Source organism: Dendrobium catenatum, unplaced genomic scaffold (genome assembly GCF_001605985.2).
Source record: "Dendrobium catenatum unplaced genomic scaffold, ASM160598v2 fragScaff_scaffold_1178, whole genome shotgun sequence".
NCBI classification, from domain to species: Eukaryota; Viridiplantae; Streptophyta; class Magnoliopsida; order Asparagales; family Orchidaceae; genus Dendrobium; species Dendrobium catenatum.
In genome coordinates, this window is record NW_021319640.1 from 772,586 (window position 1) to 790,874 (window position 18,289).

General features: G+C 36.2%; 1 protein-coding gene across 1 annotated transcript; it reads left to right on the forward strand.

Annotated features, from left to right (window-relative positions):
* Nucleotides 1–2,771: 2,771 nt before the first annotated feature.
* Nucleotides 2,772–17,822, forward strand: LOC110115213 (multiple organellar RNA editing factor 8, chloroplastic/mitochondrial-like). Its single transcript, XM_020848385.2, has 4 exons — nt 2,772–3,263; nt 11,609–11,706; nt 11,795–11,860; nt 16,651–17,822. Exons 1-4 carry the CDS (start codon nt 2,887–2,889, stop codon nt 17,664–17,666), a joined length of 1,557 nt encoding a protein of 518 aa, XP_020704044.1. The 5' UTR covers nt 2,772–2,886; the 3' UTR covers nt 17,667–17,822.
* Nucleotides 17,823–18,289: the final 467 nt, after the last annotated feature.

An 18,289-nucleotide genomic window follows, 5' to 3' on the forward strand; every position in this document is an offset into this window, starting at 1 on the left:
ATCTATTAGAAAATTAAAGAAATGCAAAAGAAAAATATAAAAAAGCATAAAATTAATTATAGGTTAATTAAAAAGGAAAAAAGCACCGAGGAATATGAAAATTTCTAAAATTATTTAATAATTCAAAAATATCTAAGAAAATATTTAATTCCTCATAATATTTTCAAGTCTATTTTTAAGATGTAGAAGCCGTAATTGTTTACTTGGAAATACCCAAAAATAATAAAAATTCATTAAATAGAATTTAAAAAATGGTCAAAGAATATTAAATTGCTTGGATAACCTCAATTGGGTTAAATTAACCTTATTTGTGGTCAAATGATAACAATAATAATAATATCTTAATTTGATCAGACTCACTATTTCACTGTGAACCTAATTCGTTCCTACTATTTAATCTTTATTACATGATATAAGTTAGTCGTCCTAATTGTCTCTAAAATGTTAGAAAGACTAATCCAATTCACATGTCTTTATTTATGAGATAACAAGTCCATTCTCTTAGGATCACAATACATTTTAAATTTAAAAATCTTTGTAATTGGATCAATCTTGAATCAAGTAATATGTCTAACTCTCTAAGTTGAAATCCTCTAACTAATTATAGCATAAACCATACTCCTTAACATTTTGATAGTATGCACTATCATGTTGAATTATTATAAAACTAAAGAGAATTAGGACATCACAACAACAAATATCTAAAGCTATCACCGATTTATAACAAGCTATATTATATTCACTCATAAAAAAATGAAATTCCATAGAAATTAATTGAGTACCCTACAAGAGTTGTGTCTTTTCTCTTTTGCGCTCCTTTGCCTCTCCAATGATGGCCACTTAAACTTATGAATCACAATATTTTGGACAAGATAAAAATGATCTTTAAACTCTTAGATTGATTCTCTTCAACAAATATGATGTTAGAGGGTCTTTATCATCTTATCTCTATAATATTATAAAAGGTTTTCCAAAGGTCAATCATCATTAGCATGCAAATTTGATCACTAGGTAATATTATATTATTAATGATTAAATTGACTATAAGTTATGATCCACATCAATTAAAATGTGGAAAATTATTCAAGATAAAAATTAATAGAAACTTATGTTGAAGCAAACTAAAGAAGAAATTATACCCGTTAAGTCTTTTTTTTTTTCATTTAGTACTTAGAAAGTTATTGTAAATGCTCTCAGTGATTAGAAGTAAAGTAGCTCTAAAGTTTTTTTTTTCAAGGCTTTAAAAATATTGGTATTTGATTGGATGAAGAAAGAATGTAGTGCAAAGTATTCTAAATATAATACAAAGTATTCTAGCTCATTTTTCACATAAAGTAAACTCTCCCAATTTTGAATGAAAAATCATTTTCACGACAAACACGCTATCTTATCACCACTCCTATCTCCATTTGACCACCACCATCGACCACCACCACCCATGACGGACAACCTCCAGGAACTAGCACTTGGCCTACCATTGTTGCTGTCACCGACTACCAGATACCCTTTGCTACTAGGAGTCCCCATTGACCACTAGCCATCCTGTTCAACTAGGAGTCCCCATCGGCTAACTTCATCTCCAGCACCATCTACCTCCATCGTCACCGCCAACCACCACTACTGCCGCTAGTCGACCACTACCATTTTAAACTTCAAACTGCATTCATTTTTGTGAAGCCAAATAAAATAATAATAATTTCATACATTCTTTTTATACTCATCAAAATAACTTTAAACACTTCAAATATGCTACATTCTTTCAAACCTTAGACCTTTTAGTTTTTGAGTTTGAGCAATGTTTTATTTTTACTGTAGCTGAATTTTTCTAGTTTTCTCTTCATTGAGTTGTAATTTTGCCTTTTGTTAGCTTTGCAGTAATTATGTTTTTATAGTTAATAAATATGGGCATTGCCCTAACTGCTCCCAAAAAAAATCTTACTTTTTTTACCAAACCAAACACCTAAGGGGCTATTTGGTTGCATGCATGTAGGGTGTAAAGTACTCAAAATGTAGGAATTTTAGAAATTTTGGTGTTTGGTTTGAAGTAAAATATAAAGTGTAAAAAAGTGCATTTCAAATACCCCATTTTGAGTGTATTTGAAATTCCTTCAATTTGGGTGATTTTCAAATACACTGCAAACACACCAATATTATCATTGTTGTTCGCTACTACCGGCCACCATTGCTGGCCGTCGCCTCTGCTGGCCACCACTGCCAGCAGCATCCCCCACTGGCCACCACCAAAAATTGTCCCTGCTAGCAACCACAACCAATCCCGCTATAGTAGGCCGCCACCACCGACCATCATTGATACCGCTGTCACCAATCGCCAACCACCCCGATTATAACTTTCTTACTGTTAGTATTGCTTAGATCTGTCAATATTGGACCCGACCCGAATACCCGACCCGAACCCGACCTGAAATTTTCGGGTTTGGGTTGACCCGAACCCGAAGCTGGTCGGGTTCGAGTCCGGGAAACCGACCCGTTTACAAAAACGGGTTGGGTTCGGGTTCACCCGACGGGTTGCCGGGTCAACCCGAAAACCCGTTTAATTTAAAAAAATTTGATTCCTGCCCTTGCCCGAGCTGCCCGCAATATATTTATTCAAATAACTTAAAAATATATTTTTTAATTCTATTTTTTATTTTATACTGCATTTCTTTGCAATACCTAAATTAGAAAAATACCCTCCCCTCGTAAGACAAACGAAATGGGCTTCCTAGACACGATCCATATGGCCCAGAGTAAAGCTCGCTATATAGCTCAGAGCCGGAAACCAAAACCCTAGTTCTTATTCCGAATCTCTCTCCAGGGTTTCTTATCTGCTCCAATACTCCTCTGCTCCAATCCTTCTCTCATCTTTTCCTTACATCGCGTTCTACAATGGCGACGGCGTACTCTCTTCTATCTCGTTTTCGTACCATTTGTACCCCCGCCTCTCGCGTCTTCGCCAATCGGACCTTTTCCGTTCGCCACTCGCAGATTACGCAACTCCGAAATCTAGTCCCTGTTAGCGAGGGCCTCCGCCTCATCATTGATTGCCGCAGTGCCGCTGGTCGCTGCTTTTCGACTCGATCGACGACCTCGTCCATCCAAGATCCGTCCCCGAATTGGAGCAACCGGCCACCGAAAGAGACCATCCTCCTTGATGGTTGCGACTTCGAGCACTGGCTTGTGGTCGTGGAGAAGCCTGACGAGAAATTGACTAGGGATGAAATCATTGATTCCTATATCAAAACTCTTGCCCAAGTTGTGGGAAGGTGAGCTTTGCTCTTTATTTCTTTTGGTTCTTGGTACATTTTCTTCATATTATTCTCAGTGTTTTGTATGTAGATTGTAGGTTTTTATTAGGGAGGTAATATGGAGTTTTACAATCTGGAACCCTAGCCCGGGCTGAGATTCAAAGGGTGGATATAGTTTGAAGAAGCATGTGAAAGGAGAACAGAGAGCTCACGTCGCTACTTCTGATCCAATAGGCAGAATGGTGAACTATCGTGACTTTTGATTCGACAATAAGGAATTTCGTCGAAGGAGGACTTTTAGCGGCTAGTTCATTAGGGGTGTCAATATTCGAATCAACCTGAAACCCGACTCGGACCCCACCCGAATAATTCGGGTTTGGGTCAACCAATTGGGCAAATGGGTTGAGTCTGGGTTTGGATTTTTTGACCCGTTTCCAAAATATGTGTTTACTTGAAAACCCAAAAATTAACTCGGATAATTAATATTCTAAATAAAAGTTAGAGAACTATTCAAAATAATAATAGTAGTTATATAATTAATTAAATTATTAACATCTATGATAATAATTGTAGGGGTGCAACCGAGTCAAGTTGACTTGCGAGCCAACTTGGGCTCAACTCGTTATTGGGCTCGACGATTTGAGCTTGAACATGATTTCGAGCTTGTTGGGCTTATTGAGCTCAAGTTTTATCCAACCAAAGCTCGGCTCGATTACTCGCAAACCAGCTCGGAGGAGGTATTGCAAAATAGTAGCGCGAGAACACAAAGTAGGAGCATAGGATCGCACGGAGTCGGACGCGGGAAACGAGCTAGGTCTCGGCCTCAGATTGGGGCGCGGGATCGAATAGAGTCTAACACGGGCAGTGGGCTAGGTTGTGGCCCGTAGGGCGTACACGGGCCACGAAGTTGCTGCTTGATGAGCTCTTCTTCCTCTGGTGAGTCAAGCTCGATATTTGGCTAGCGAGTTGAGCTCAAGCATTCCTGACTCGAGCTAGATTTGTCTCGTTTGCACCCCTAATTAATTTGACTTAAGCTAGTTAATATACCTAAGTTATATTATTAATTAAGTTTTTAATTATGTTTTTTATTATTTTTATTTATTTATAATAATTTAAATTAAAATAAAGAAGTAATTTGTATTAAATCATAAATTAAATTTGTGTTTTTAATGAATTAACTTTCTTAAATTTTGGGTTACATTGCCAAATAGGCAAAATTTAACACTCATATTGCCAAACAATTTTCAAGATTTAACTTTAATAGGATTTTTTAAATTTGAATTTATTAAATCCTATTAAAGTTAAATCCTAGTTGCCAAACAACCCCTTACGTTTGTTGTATTGCATTTCCTAAGTTATGAGCATATTGCAGTAATTTTGGAATTATCCTAATTGGTGACTTATTTTGCAAATACCTTTATGTATATATTTTTAATTTTTTGTCAAATGTGACGTGAGTATTTCCTTGGCTAACCTTTTGAGCATCGTCTTGTTCTTGAGTCGATTTAAATTTGCATTACAGGTGTTTTTAAGCAATTGAAAAACGATTTATTTCCCAGTTAGAGCCTAAGGGGTCATATATGTTAATGGCACAAAATAATGCGTCGCATGGTGCACCTATGCGCTATTTGTATGGCGTTGCACAAATGTTCAAAATGACGTGTGCTATTTGTGCGCAATGGCGCAAATAGTACACAGTTTTATTTAGGGATTTTTAATATAGTTATAAATATATTTATATTTATAGGATAATCTAATATTTAAATTTTAAATATTATTAAAATAATTAGTTAGGTTTTATTATCCTACTGCCCTAACCCTCATGATTCGTGAGTGACAAATGAAATGAAGATACTCTCGAGCTGTTCGACACACGCTAAGGAAGCGACGTGATTGCGAAGGTCTGCCTGAGCCCTTCGTTTGATTTTATCGCCCTCTCCTATGTTCTTATGTTTACTCCATCACCTGACGTTGTCGTTGTTGGATCCTCATCCGTTTGATTCCGCCGTAGTTTAAGGGTTGTCCTTTGATTCAGTCGTTGTTGGATATTTCTTCCCACTAATTTTGATTGATTTAGTCGAATCTTCATCTCCAACAATATTAATTTAGTTAGGTATTGCCATATTGCTTAATTCGACTGATTCCGCCCTACTGGATTTTTCTCCTTTTATGCTTCAATTTGTATACGTTTTCAAAAGTTTACAATTATTGTATGGTTTGCATCATGTTCAAATGGCATGCGCTTTGCGCCACAACTCCAAAAAGACATTTGTCCCATTTGTTGTTAACAAGTATTCAAGGGGCTGTTTGGCTGCAAGTAGGATTTAACTCAAATAGGATTTAATAAATCTGATAAGGGTTGTTTATCAACCATATTTATGCAGGATTTAGTATAAATCTTGCCAATTGGGATTTGAGAATCCTGCCAATCTCACGGTGAGATAAATCCTCTGTTACCCGATTTTTGGCGTAAATATCAAATTTATTAAATTTGAGAGTTCGGCTGATTTATAGGACTTGGACTAAGACCCGTGCGAAATGGAAGAAAGGTGGTTACCTATGCAACAAGATCCCATCCTTACTTTTGATAGGAGCAATGTTGTCGAAGGGGCCAAGAAGCTTCTTTGGCAACTCTTTTAAAATTCTACTTCTGATGATGCATATGAAGTTGAAGTAGCAAAGAAGCATGCGAAGCCAAAGCAAAATGACAATGAAGCTAAAAATCATGCGAAGTGGAAGAAAACCCTAAGAATTAATCTAATTAGCTAAATATAATTTGAAATAGAAATAACTATATAGTTAGCATTGTAAATAATAATTACATAATTAAGTAATTAATTACATAATAATAATAATTACATAATTAATTAATAATTAATAGGTAATTAAATAACACTTAAATAATTAATTAATTTATTAATATTGGGTATTAATTAAATAATTTGTTATTTCAAATAATAATTAAATAATTAATTAGATACTTATAGTTAGTAGTTAAATACTTATTAAATTAACACCTAAATAAGTAATTATATAATTAATATTATAATTAGTAAATAAATTATTTAATAATTAAGCTAGCTTTTAATTATACCAATGTTTAAAATTGCGTATTCGGGTATTGAGGCGTTTTTCATTCGTGAGGCGAGGCGGGCCTCAACTAAGTTGAGGCGCAAGCCTCATAACAAAAACTCGAGGCGTAAGCATCGAGGCGCTTTTTACTGGAATTGCGCAAAGGCGGGCCTCAAGGCGAGCCTCATATTGCGCAATTTTAAACCATGAATTATACTATTTATCTTTATAATTTATTAGTGATAATTAAAATTGAAATTAATAAATAATGCATACTTAGCATGAAAATTTAATTCAAAACCCAACTTTAAATTCACTTATTAGTTTTTGATTTTAAGATGAAGGGGCAGAATATGAAAAATTTAGTAAAATTTTTTTCTAAGATTAGATGGGGGCTTTTAAAAAACACTAACAAAAATATTGTTTAGAATAAAATTCAAAATCTTAACATTTTATCTGTGCATGAAGAAGCGATTATTATGTGGGATAAAGTAGATAATAATATTAAGAATATTGTAGAGGATGTGCTTGAAGTTTTAAAAGAAAAAACTCATAATAATAAAAATAGTTGGTGGTTGAATCAAAATGTGCAAGAAAAAGTTAAAAATAAGAAGCTTATCATAATAATTGGTTCAGATGTAAAATTTTTGAAAATTGAGAAAGATATACAAGCCTCGTAAGGTGTCTAAAAAAGCAATTTACGATGTAAAAATTTTAAGTTTTAATGATTTATAAGCCCTTATCTTTTTTTCTTTAGTCTTGGATGTTCTGACTAGACATTTGCAAGAGATATACCTTGGTGTATGCATTTTGCTGATGATATTCTTCTTGTTGATAAGACTAGAGAGGGAGTTGAAGGTAAACTCAAAATATGGAGATCAACCTTAGAGTCTAAAGGTTTTCGTTTGAGTATATCTAAAATCGAATATATGGAGTATAATTTTAGCAGTAATAGATCTAGTGGGGGGTTTGTGACTTTTGAGCGATCAAGTCATTAATAAGTATACTCGTTTTAGATTTCTTGGATCTATTATTCAGAGTGATGGTGAAATAGATATGGATATTATTAGTAGAATTCAAGTTGGATTGTTGGAAGTGGAAGAATGCTTCGGGTTTGTTGTGTGATAGAAAAGTACCACTCAATCTTAAGGGAAAATTTTATAAGATGGTGGCGAGACTTGTAATGCTTTATGGTGCAGAATGTTGGATGTTAAAAGAGAAGCATAATACTAAGTATTGTTGAGAAGAGGATGCTAAAGTGGATGAGTGGACTTGCTCTTAGAGACAGGATGCGAAACAAGCATATCCGGGAAAATGTTGGAGTAGTTTTAATGATAGATAACATTAGAGAGAGCCGCCTTAGATGGTTTGGACATCTAACCTGTTTGGAGAGTAGATGTATTAAATTTTATCTATGTTAAGAAAGGTAGAGCTAGACCTACGAAGACTTGGTTAGAAAATATTAGAAATGACATTTCTTTATTAGTTTTAAATGAGAATTTGACTCCTAATAGGACACAATGGAGAAAAGAGGATTCATGTAACTGACCCCATATAGTGGGATAAAAGCTTGTTGTTGTTGTAATGAATCAACAACCACCTTGAATCTTGGATTATATTTTTAAGTAGTTTCATGAGATGTAACAATTATCGTGCCAAACAGTTTTTGAGATTTAACATAGCTAGGATTTACTAAATTTGGATTTGTAGGATTTACTAAATCTTGCTAGAGTTAAATCCTACTCGTTGCCAAATAGCCCCATACTTATGAATTTAGTAAATCCTGAAAATTGTTTGGTATGATAGAAGTTAAATCCGGTTAATTATTAATGAGTTGTTTTGCTACTTCAGGATTTAAATATGTTAATTCGAATAATTTATTAATAGTATCAAATTAATTGTTAATATTTTATAATTGATTAATTTTATTTATATCTAATTTATATTATTGAATTTAATAATTTTAATTTAATTTTTTTATCAATCCTAATTAGATTAATTAAAATATACTTATTATATATATCAATTAATTAATTATTAATAAAAGGAGGGTGTAACGTTCATAAGAGACGTGTTAGACCGGTCCACTGAACCGGTCCAGCCGGTCCAGGCGGGACCGGTTCACGGGCCAAAATCGCGAAACAGGCGGAGATCTCCGCCTCCTGCGGAGATCGAGCGGCCCGACCAGCCCATTAGAGCATTTTAGGAAGCGTTTTTAGCGTTTTGAGAGGAAAATTTGAATGTAGGGGCTGTTTAGGGATTTCCTTTTGATTTGTATGCATTAAATAGTTGTTTTTCCTAGGGTTTGGGCATCTTGAATTTGGCTGAAATTTGAGATCTCGTAGATTTAGGATTTCTTTGGGCGCTAGCGGCGTCTAGAGATTTGGGAGAGATCGATCCTCCTCTCGAATTGAGGATCAATTGTATCTTGCTCTTTTATTCATCGTCTAAGTGGAATACAAGTCTTTTCTTGAGTTTTCTCTCGTATTTTCCCGGACAAGTGCTGTTTTCCTGCTGTAAATAGCAGAAATCTGCTGTTTTCCTGCTGTGGACAGCCATTTGGCTGCTGTTGGTTCGCCGATTTTGGATAGGTTGCTTGTGAATACAAGCACTTCCTATCAAGACGCTAGAGCTTTTACGTGGAAATCCCTGAGAAGGGGGAAAATCATTTGGCCCGGCTTAGTTTGAATGAATCCATTAGTGTTGCAGTAAGTTACAAATGAGGCTCTTCCTTGAGGGAAGACCTTGGTTTGATATAGCAAATATACCTCATATAAAGTGCATTACATGGTGGGAATTGGTAGAATTAGTATTGACATGTTCGTTTAGTCGGTAGGACCATAGTCGGCAGGCGACAGATTTTGAAAAGACCGTAGGCGAGTGATTGTGGTTGGTTGAAAGGAGTGCAGTCGGCGGGCGACGGAGGTTGAAAGGAGCGCAGTCGATGGACGACGGATGTCGGAAAGATCGTAGTTCGGCGACAGAGGTTGGAAGGACCGTTGTTTGGCGATGGAGGTCGGAAGGACATTAGTCGTCAGGTGACGGAGGTCGAAAAGATCGTAGTTTGGTGACGGAGGTCGGAAGGACTGTAGTTGGCGGGCGACAAATGTTGGAAAGTTCGTAGTCTGGCAATGGAGGTCTGAAGGACTGTAGTCGGCGGGCGACAGTGGTTAGAAAGATCGTAGTCTGACAACAGAGGTCGGAAGGATCGTAGTCGATGGACGATGGTGGTCGGAAAGATCGTAGTTTGGCAACGTAGGTCGGAAGGATCGTTGTCGGGCGACGGAGGTCGGAAAGACCAAAGTCTAGCGACAGAGGTCGGAAGTGCCGTAGTCGGCTGGCGACAGTAGAAAAAAAGACGGTTATTTGGCGACAGATGTCGAAAGGACTGTAGTCGGTGAGCGTCAGTTTGGAAAGACCATAGTCTGGTGATGGAGGTTGGAAGGACCATATTCGACGGGTGACAAAGGTCAGAAAAAATATAGTATGGCGACAGAGGCCGGAAGTACCGTAGTCGGTAGACGGCAATGGAGAAAGACAGTTTTCTGGTGATGGTTGTCGGGGGGAAGTTCTACGATAGTCGGTGGCTGGACGGAAGTCCAACAATAATTGGTGGCTGGGCAGAAGTCTGACAATGGTCGGTGGCCGAGTGTAATTCTGGCAATATTGGCGGAAGTCCGGCGACAATTGGTGGTTGAGAGTAAGTCTTGCGATAGTTAGTGACCGGGCGGTGGTTGAGGAGGAGCTTGGTGGCAAGTTAGATCTCAAGTTTCTCTTCATCTCTTCTATTTTTTCTCTTCTCCCCCACTTCCTCCTTCCTTTTTTGATCCCACTTCCATGAAGAATGAGGGATTATTTATAGTTTTCTGAGAGTGGCATGACCAGTAAATACGAGGAAGATCAAGGGTAAGTTGAGACTGGTTTGAATGTACGGACGATATTGATCGTGGACTGTTTATTAAGCATTTGAATGTTCTAATGATATCAAAATTCAATGATCTTGGACTCTTTGGATTCATTTCGTCGAGCCACTTGATTTTACTATAAGCATGTCACATTTTTGGTCATCCAATTTATAGTTTGAACTTTTCAAATGTGCTTTGGGTCTTCAATTTGGACCCATTTGGGCTCGGATTGAGTCGAATTTAGTGCCATTGGGTTCGTATTTTAGAGATGTTCAGTTGGACTATAAATTTGCTGAAATCGGAGTTCAGATGGTCCCATATTTAATTTCGGAAGTTTCTAACTTGATTTTGCCTCGACGTTCATGCCCGAACAAGTTAATTTTTTTATGATATATCAAAAATAATGAAACAAAAAATTATCATTTAATCTTTACCTTCTAAATAAAGGCCTAAATATTAATTATAAATTGTATGATAGAGTAATACCTAAAAATTAGGACCTCAAAAAATTATTATTTATAATGCCATGATATTAATTCTTTTATTATCCAATTGACTAGTTGTATTTCCCATATCATATACCATTGTTGTAGCCCATAATGAAGAAAATAAAAAGGTAAAAACAAGAAAAGCTGAAGTAGATTGGAGTTGGGAGAGGGTAGGTAGTGTTCTTCTCTGAAATTGTCTATTTATTTCTTTAATTTATCCTATTTGGTAATTGTCTTTGCTCTTCCTATAGCCTTAGGCATATCTAGGGTTTGCTTTTCCTCCTCCTATCTTTGACCTCACCTGCTTTGCATAAAGCATAGTTTGAAAGTCACTAAAGGATTTTAGCTTCCTTAGAAAACGTTTTTCTTGTAGGATCAAAAGTTTGATCGGAGCTTGTGCGAGGTAACAATCTTTTACCCTTTTGCATGTTATATATATGCGAATCAGGTGACGCTTGGTAACAAGGATGTGGGAGTTTGTTCTCAGAAATTCGAAATCCCGTAATATCCATCAAATGATGGGATTTACCAAATCCCGGATTTACTACAAAAAATGATAGATCTGGAATTTACATGGAGTTGGGATTTATGAGCAGTTTTTTTATTTCGTTTGGCAGGTTTACAGCAAATCCTGCTTAAAACCTGCTACCAAACATCCCCTAAAATAAGTGTTAGGACATTTGAATGGATGAAACTTGGGAAGGGCATATCATTTATCATCTATTTAGTGGCTTGGAGATTTTCTTTGGTTATGTTGTGAGCCATATGTGCTTTTTTATAGACATTAGTATTGCTTATTTGTCCATTAAATTAACTCTTTATTTTGCTGCAATAAATGTACTGCTTTTAATTCATAGCTCTCATGCTTTCAGTTTCATGAGATTTTTTTTTCTTGCAGCGAAGAGGAGGCAAGAATGAAAATATATTCTGTTTCGACCAAGCATTACTTCGCCTTTGGAGCTCTTGTTTCTGAAGAACTATCGTACAAAATCAAGGGTATGGTTTTTTAAGCTGCTTCTTTATCCCAAGGTATGGCCAAAATTACAACTCATACTCTTAATCTTCTTTATTGTGGTCAATGCAGCTCTTCCAGGTGTCCGCTGGGTACTTCCAGATTCTTATCTTAATGTTAAAGAGAAAGACTATGGAGGTGATATTCTTATATGATTATTTGTTTTTGCTTGATAGTTTTGATTTTTGAAGTTTTTTCATAAAAGTTCTTAACATTTACTGAACAATCAGCTGGTTATTCTTATGATTTACATTTCCAATATGGCGTGCCTTGTGAGTTATACAGCTATCATTACTCTTTTTAATCCTTTTTAAGTCTTTATGCAGTATAATTCAAATTTCAACTTGTTAGGTTAGTTTTAAGATATTTTATAAGATTTTAGATTTTGTTTATTTTTTTCATGCTTTATGTTCTTCTTGATTTGCAATTATTTTTTTGTTATGGCGTTGGAGTAAAATAATGTTCATGTATTTTTTTTTTTTTTGATTTTTCTCTAGGGGTTCATTTGGTTGTTAGTTGATGGAATAATGTTTTTGATGGTGATACTTTTGTTTTCACTAATTTTGAGTGTGGAATTGAACTCCTTAGTATTGAGGATTTTTGAAGATGTTTGTACAGTTTGGTCATATTTATTTTGTACTACATTCATTAAACGATGGAATTTGATAAATTCATTTTTTTTTCAAAACATGTTTTCTAACTTCAATCAACCAAACGAACCTCATATCTGATTTCATATTAATTTGATTTACTATGATCAGTTTTTTTTTTTTATTTCCAGTTTGATAAATATGGTCTTTTACTCTAGTCAAGTACTTAGTTTTCCAAACTATATGCTTATACTTTGTTTTTTCTACAAAACAACGGCACATTTAATAGTGATGCATTTCTTGTTGATACCATCTAACTTTAATGAAAAGTTGATTAAATATTATTTATGAAAAGCTTACTTTCTTTGTTGCGGAGTGCATTCTTATATATATATGCTGATCTTGTTGACCTTCACTGATTGCGTATTAAATTTCGGAAGATTGCTTTGCTTCTAATCTTTTGCCTTTTATATGCATCCATCCTTTTCATCAAGTTCTTCTCGATTGCCTCAAATCTCTAGCCCGCCACCTTCGCCATAACCACCACTGTCGTAGCCACCGTCGGGGATCACTCAAAAGCTGTACACCACCACTACCTCATCTAAAATTTTGGATTATTAATCTAATCTTTAGTTGATGAAAAATATTTATGAAAGAGGAAGATGACTGAAATAAATGAAGAAGTAGACTGGGAGGCAATGTACTCCATAGGATGCGGCACGTGGGAGACCAATTTGTTATAATGATGACTCAAATATGATCTTTCTTAGTGATGACAGTGCATATGATTTTTGAATTATTGACTATTATTTCAGTTTCTTTAGAAATTAAATATTGATGAGTCGGGAAATGAGAAACAAGGAATTTTGAGTTGAATTTAATGCTATATGATACTTTTATGCAATTTCTATATTTAAGATTGTTTTGATCTTTTAATATTTGGATTTAATTCTTTTAAATGCAATTTATCACTTGTACTTTACGTATTGTGCAATTGTTTATTTTATATGTATACTATTATTTTTACTTCAAAATTCAATAAAAAGTTAATATGTTATTCTTTACTGTATTATTTGAGTATTATATAAAAATCATTTATAACTTTTATTTTCACTTTACACAAATTTTTTTTGAGGCTTTGTTAAGCAATAATATATTCTTTTGGATTTAAAGATATTACAATATCAATATCAAGAATGTGTGAACAATTTAGAAAATCAACATCACGATAATAAAATTGTTAAAGTCTATCATAGAAGAAGAGTTAAGCCAATCTTTCAAAGATTGAGAACATTGCAACAATGGTCCGGTTACAATAACTAGTTGTTATATTTATTTCAACATTAAACAGGTCCCAAACCTATTGTATGTTTTTTTATTTTAATTGTATTGAATCGATTAGTCTAATCTTTTATTAAACCCAAAACCGGTTTATGTAAACACTATAAATAGATCTCAAATGCTGTAATTGAATTTAGGAAATAAGTTTTGATTTTTTCCTTTCTAGTCTCTCTTCTTCTTCGTTAAGGAGTCCACATGTACTCAAAAGATGCCTTCCTCTTCTTGGCGTAGATCAAGAAGCATAACAATTGGTGCTCTTGTTGTGCTAAATTCATCTTTTCACCTCATTCTTCATCTGGCCAGTCTCCTCCACTACTGCCTACCTTCATTTTAGCCGCCAAGATATTGTTTCTCCATCAGAAAACACTGCTCTACCTCAGCCTTCAGGTTCTACTTCAAGTTTCTTGGCCACCAGCCTCTCTAGCGTGTTTCAGCCGCCTTCAATCTGTCCTCAGCCAATCTGACTGCAGCCTTCTTTTCAACTGCAGGTCTATCCAGCCACCTAGGTACATGTTTTTCCTCTTTCAAAGATGCTTCTATCCTTCAATACTCTACCGTTTCAACTGCACAAGAACCTCATTTTCCTGCCACTTTTCTTCAGTTGAACAAGCTAACCACAACCCGCCTTTGCCAGCCTATTTCCAGCCAACTTGGGTTGTTTGAAGTCTTCCCTGTACCTTCTTCTCCTTTTTGCCAGGAGACCTCCCTACAGATTTCAGTTCAGCCATGAACATTCCAGCTGCAAATCTACTGCAGCCAACCTGCATGTGGCACCCTTGAACCTTCACATTCTCGGTAGCTAGATCAGTCCTTGCATTCTGTACCTTCGCTCTAGCATTTGGCAGCCTTTCTTCTCCTTTCAAGATGGACAGTTTGAAGACTTGCTGCTTTTAACAGCAAACATCAAGACCAGCAATTTGGAGACCTGCTGATTTTAAAAGTAGACATCAAGAACATCACTTCCTGCAGCATTAAAAATAGTGGCCATTTCTACGCTTGCTGGTCTTTCACTCTTGCCCTTCTTCATCAAATTGTTTTCATCAGGGCTTTCATTGTCGCCTGCAACGCAAGTCAACTGCTGGTATCTCTACTGCCAGCTGCAGTTTGTTGCTTCCAGCTCCTTCCACCACCTTATTTACTTGTAAACTTCAAGATTCCTGCAAGGATCCTCAATATCCCCCTTCACGTCTTCCCATTGGACAGCCTCCCTTCAACCAACATGTTCCAGCCACGGCTTTAAACCTTCAGCCAGCACATTCTAGCAACGGTTTTACCAACCTACAACATTTTGAGCATCAAGAACATCAGTTTCAAGACCAGGAGGTCCTTTGACAGCCCAAACAGCAACAAATTCGGCCAGTTGCTATGCCAGAACTTCCTTTTTTTTTTCCTTCCCCTTTTCAAGACTGCATCAGGTCCCCCGATTCTTTCTATCAAGAACCACATCTTTTATTCCCTTTCGGTAGTCACCAAAGACCTCTCAACATGAAAAATGCAGATTTGGCCTGAGCTCTCCGAACAATGCAAACCAATCAAGAATTACAATTCTCCCAAATCCAAAAATCTTTACAACAAGCCAATGTTAAAATTGTCTCTATTATCACTACTACCATTCAACGCTTTCATGCATTTTATTGACAAGAAACTTGATAGTTTGTTCATTGACTGACCCCCTACTCCACTCCATCAATATCCTTCTTTTTCCGGCATCATCCTTTGTTCTGCCAATCGAATCCCTTCTTCACAACCGCCATCATCTCCTACAAGTTTATCTTTTGTTAAATCAATGAAAATTAAACTTCCTTGCTTTAATGGATTCGAAGTCAAACATGGACCTTTAAAGCATGAGAATATTTCGATTTTCACAACACTTGATTATCATTGTGTTAGCATAGCTTCCTTTCATCTTGAAGGACATGCAACTAGTTGGTACCAAGGGTTACACATGAAAGCTCTTTCTATTTCTTTTCCATCTCTCAACCTTGAGGGTAAGATTATTTTTCATGATGATGGGAGTTTTAAGCAATAATATATTCTTTTGGATTCAAAGATAGTACAACAACAATGTCAAGAATGGATGAACAATTTAGAAAATTGATATCAAGATAATAAAATATTTAAAGTTTATCATAGAAGACGAAGCAAACTTTCCAATGATTGATAACACTACAACAACTCGTGGTTATATTTATTTTGGTATTAAACCCGTCCTAAACCCAATGCATGTTCTTTTATTTTTGTATTGAACCAGCTGGTCTATTTTTTTATTAAACCCAAAACCGGTTTATGTAAATACTATAAATAGATCCCAAATGATGTAATTGAATTCAGGAAGTAAGATTTTTGGTTTATTCCTTTCTAGTTTCTTTTCTTCCTTAAGGAGTCTGCACCTACTCAAAATGCGCCTTCCCCATATTGATGTAGATTAACAAGCATAACAAAAAACACCTTGAGGCTAACAGACTTACTACTCTTAGGTGTATAGGTTGATGCATGACAAAAAAACTACGTAGTCTAACCCTTCTTGATGTATAGGTTGATGTCTAATAGGCTTACGCTTCAACGCCTTGAGGTTTATACCTCGCCTTACAAATAAAAAAATACCTCAATATCCAATTGTGCAATTTTAAGCCATGTTCGGTTCGCTAAGTTGTGTAAATCTTTTCACGGTTGCAATTGAGCTTAGTAGCTACATATAAATTTAACTTTATAGAACATTTTGAATGAAAGTTTGCCACTCTGATTATTAGTCTCCTGCCAAAACCTATTGATACAACAAACAATAATGAAAACGTTAAAAATAGTATGATTATGCTGTTGAAGGGTAAATGTGAAGAGGCTATAGTATATATAATCTCTTTTATTAGTTATCTACAGCTTTGGCTTTAGCAATTGCGCTTTTTTCATTTATTTGGTGTGAGTGTTATTGCTATGCTGGAAGTTCATTGTTCTCTAAATTAGACTAATTTTGGCACTCTTTCTGCTTTTATCCCACAGGAGAGCCTTTTATTGATGGGCAAGCTGTTCCATATGACCCAAAATACCATGAAGAGTGGGTGAGGAACAATAGTCGGGCCAATGAGAGGAACAGACGCCCAGACCGACCTCGCAACTTTGATCGGTCAAGGAATTTCGAACGACGTAGGGAGAATATGCAGAGTCGGGAATACCAAAGTAGAGAAGCTCCTCCCATGCCAAATTTTCAGAATGCTGCATCTCCCACACAGTCTGGACATAATGTGCCACCACAGAATTCACCCAATCCGATGCCTTCAAACCCAAATTCCTTCTCTAATCAAGCGCCCAATGCTCAGCCTGGATATGGATATCAAACTGGGCCACCACAATCTGCTCAACCCAGTGGCCAGGGTTATCAATCTGGTCCACCCTCCGGCCATGGATTTCAGGCAGGTGTGATGGGCAACCAAGGTTATCAAGCTGGTCCACCTGGCATCCAGGGCTATCAAGCAGGTGCTACTGGCAGCCAGGGCTATCAATCTGGCCCACCTAATGGCCAGGGATATCAAGTGAGTCCACCTGGTGGCCAGGGTTATCTAGCTAGTCCACCTGGCGGCCAGGGTTATCGAGTGAGTCCACCTGGCGGCCAGGGTTATCAAGCTAGTCAACCTGGTGGCCAGGGTTATCAGTCCGGACCTCCGGTTGGTCAGGCATATCAAGCCGGCCAGTCTGTCAGCCAAGGATATCAAGCTGGTCTTCCCCGCAACCCAATGTATCCGGTAGGCCAGCCTAGCAGCTCTACCCCTTATTATGGAGGTAATCAAGCGTCCCAAGGAGGCCCTACTGGTGGTGGTGGTCCAGCTTCCTCACAAGGAAACTTCGGCTCCACCAATTACCTAAATGGCAGCCCTTCTAATCAAGGTAATGGTGGTAATGGTGCTTACAACCAGGGTGGCGGCAATGGAGGTTTTCAGGGCGGTCAACCTGGCGCTTCAGCATATCAGGGAGGAAATCCTCCTAACGCTGCCAGAGATATTCCTGGTAGAGATATCTAAATGAAGAGAGATCGGTATATAAATCTAGAAAACCTTGAATATAATTATATAAACCTACTTGAACTCCTCTTGCATGTAACTTGTGCTTGAATTTATGTCTTTCGGATGGTTTTAATACCGAAGTAATTCTACTTACTGGTTTATTTTTTATGACTACATACTTAGAAGTTTTTTTTTTGGAATGATTTCTAATGTGAGTTGTCCAGGAGCAGTTTTCATACTTTTTAAAATAAAAAAAATTTTGTTTTAAAAATTTATTTAAAAAATCAGTAATAAAGAAGTTCCAAACGAAGCCTAAATTTGTTAGGTTCTACAATGCTGACCTCTGTTGGATTTGTTAAAGTATTTTATATTTAATAAGTTTTTGTTTTGCTGATTATTTATTTATTTTTTCTTATGTGACTATTTGTGTTTGTTCTTTTCGATCCTGTTATCTGCTGTGAGAGGAATTGATAAATTATTTGAATCGATGATGCTTTGTAAGATATAGCTTATTTTACCACTATATTTGTAAATCTTTTTTATTAAATTGTCAGAATTGTTAGTTAATTAGTGTTATATTTGGATCAATTTTATCATATTAATAGATTTTAATGCGATATTTTACTAAATATTATAAAGAG

Coding starts and splice junctions, on each gene's coding strand:
- LOC110115213 (XM_020848385.2), top strand. CDS start 2,887: ATGGCGACGGCGTACTCTCTTCTATCTCGTTTTCGTACCATTTGTACC. Junction 3,264..11,608: donor CTTGCCCAAGTTGTGGGAAG/GTGAGCTTTGCT, acceptor TTTTTCTTGCAG/CGAAGAGGAGGCAAGAATGA. Junction 11,861..16,650: donor TAAAGAGAAAGACTATGGAG/GTGATATTCTTA, acceptor TTTATCCCACAG/GAGAGCCTTTTATTGATGGG.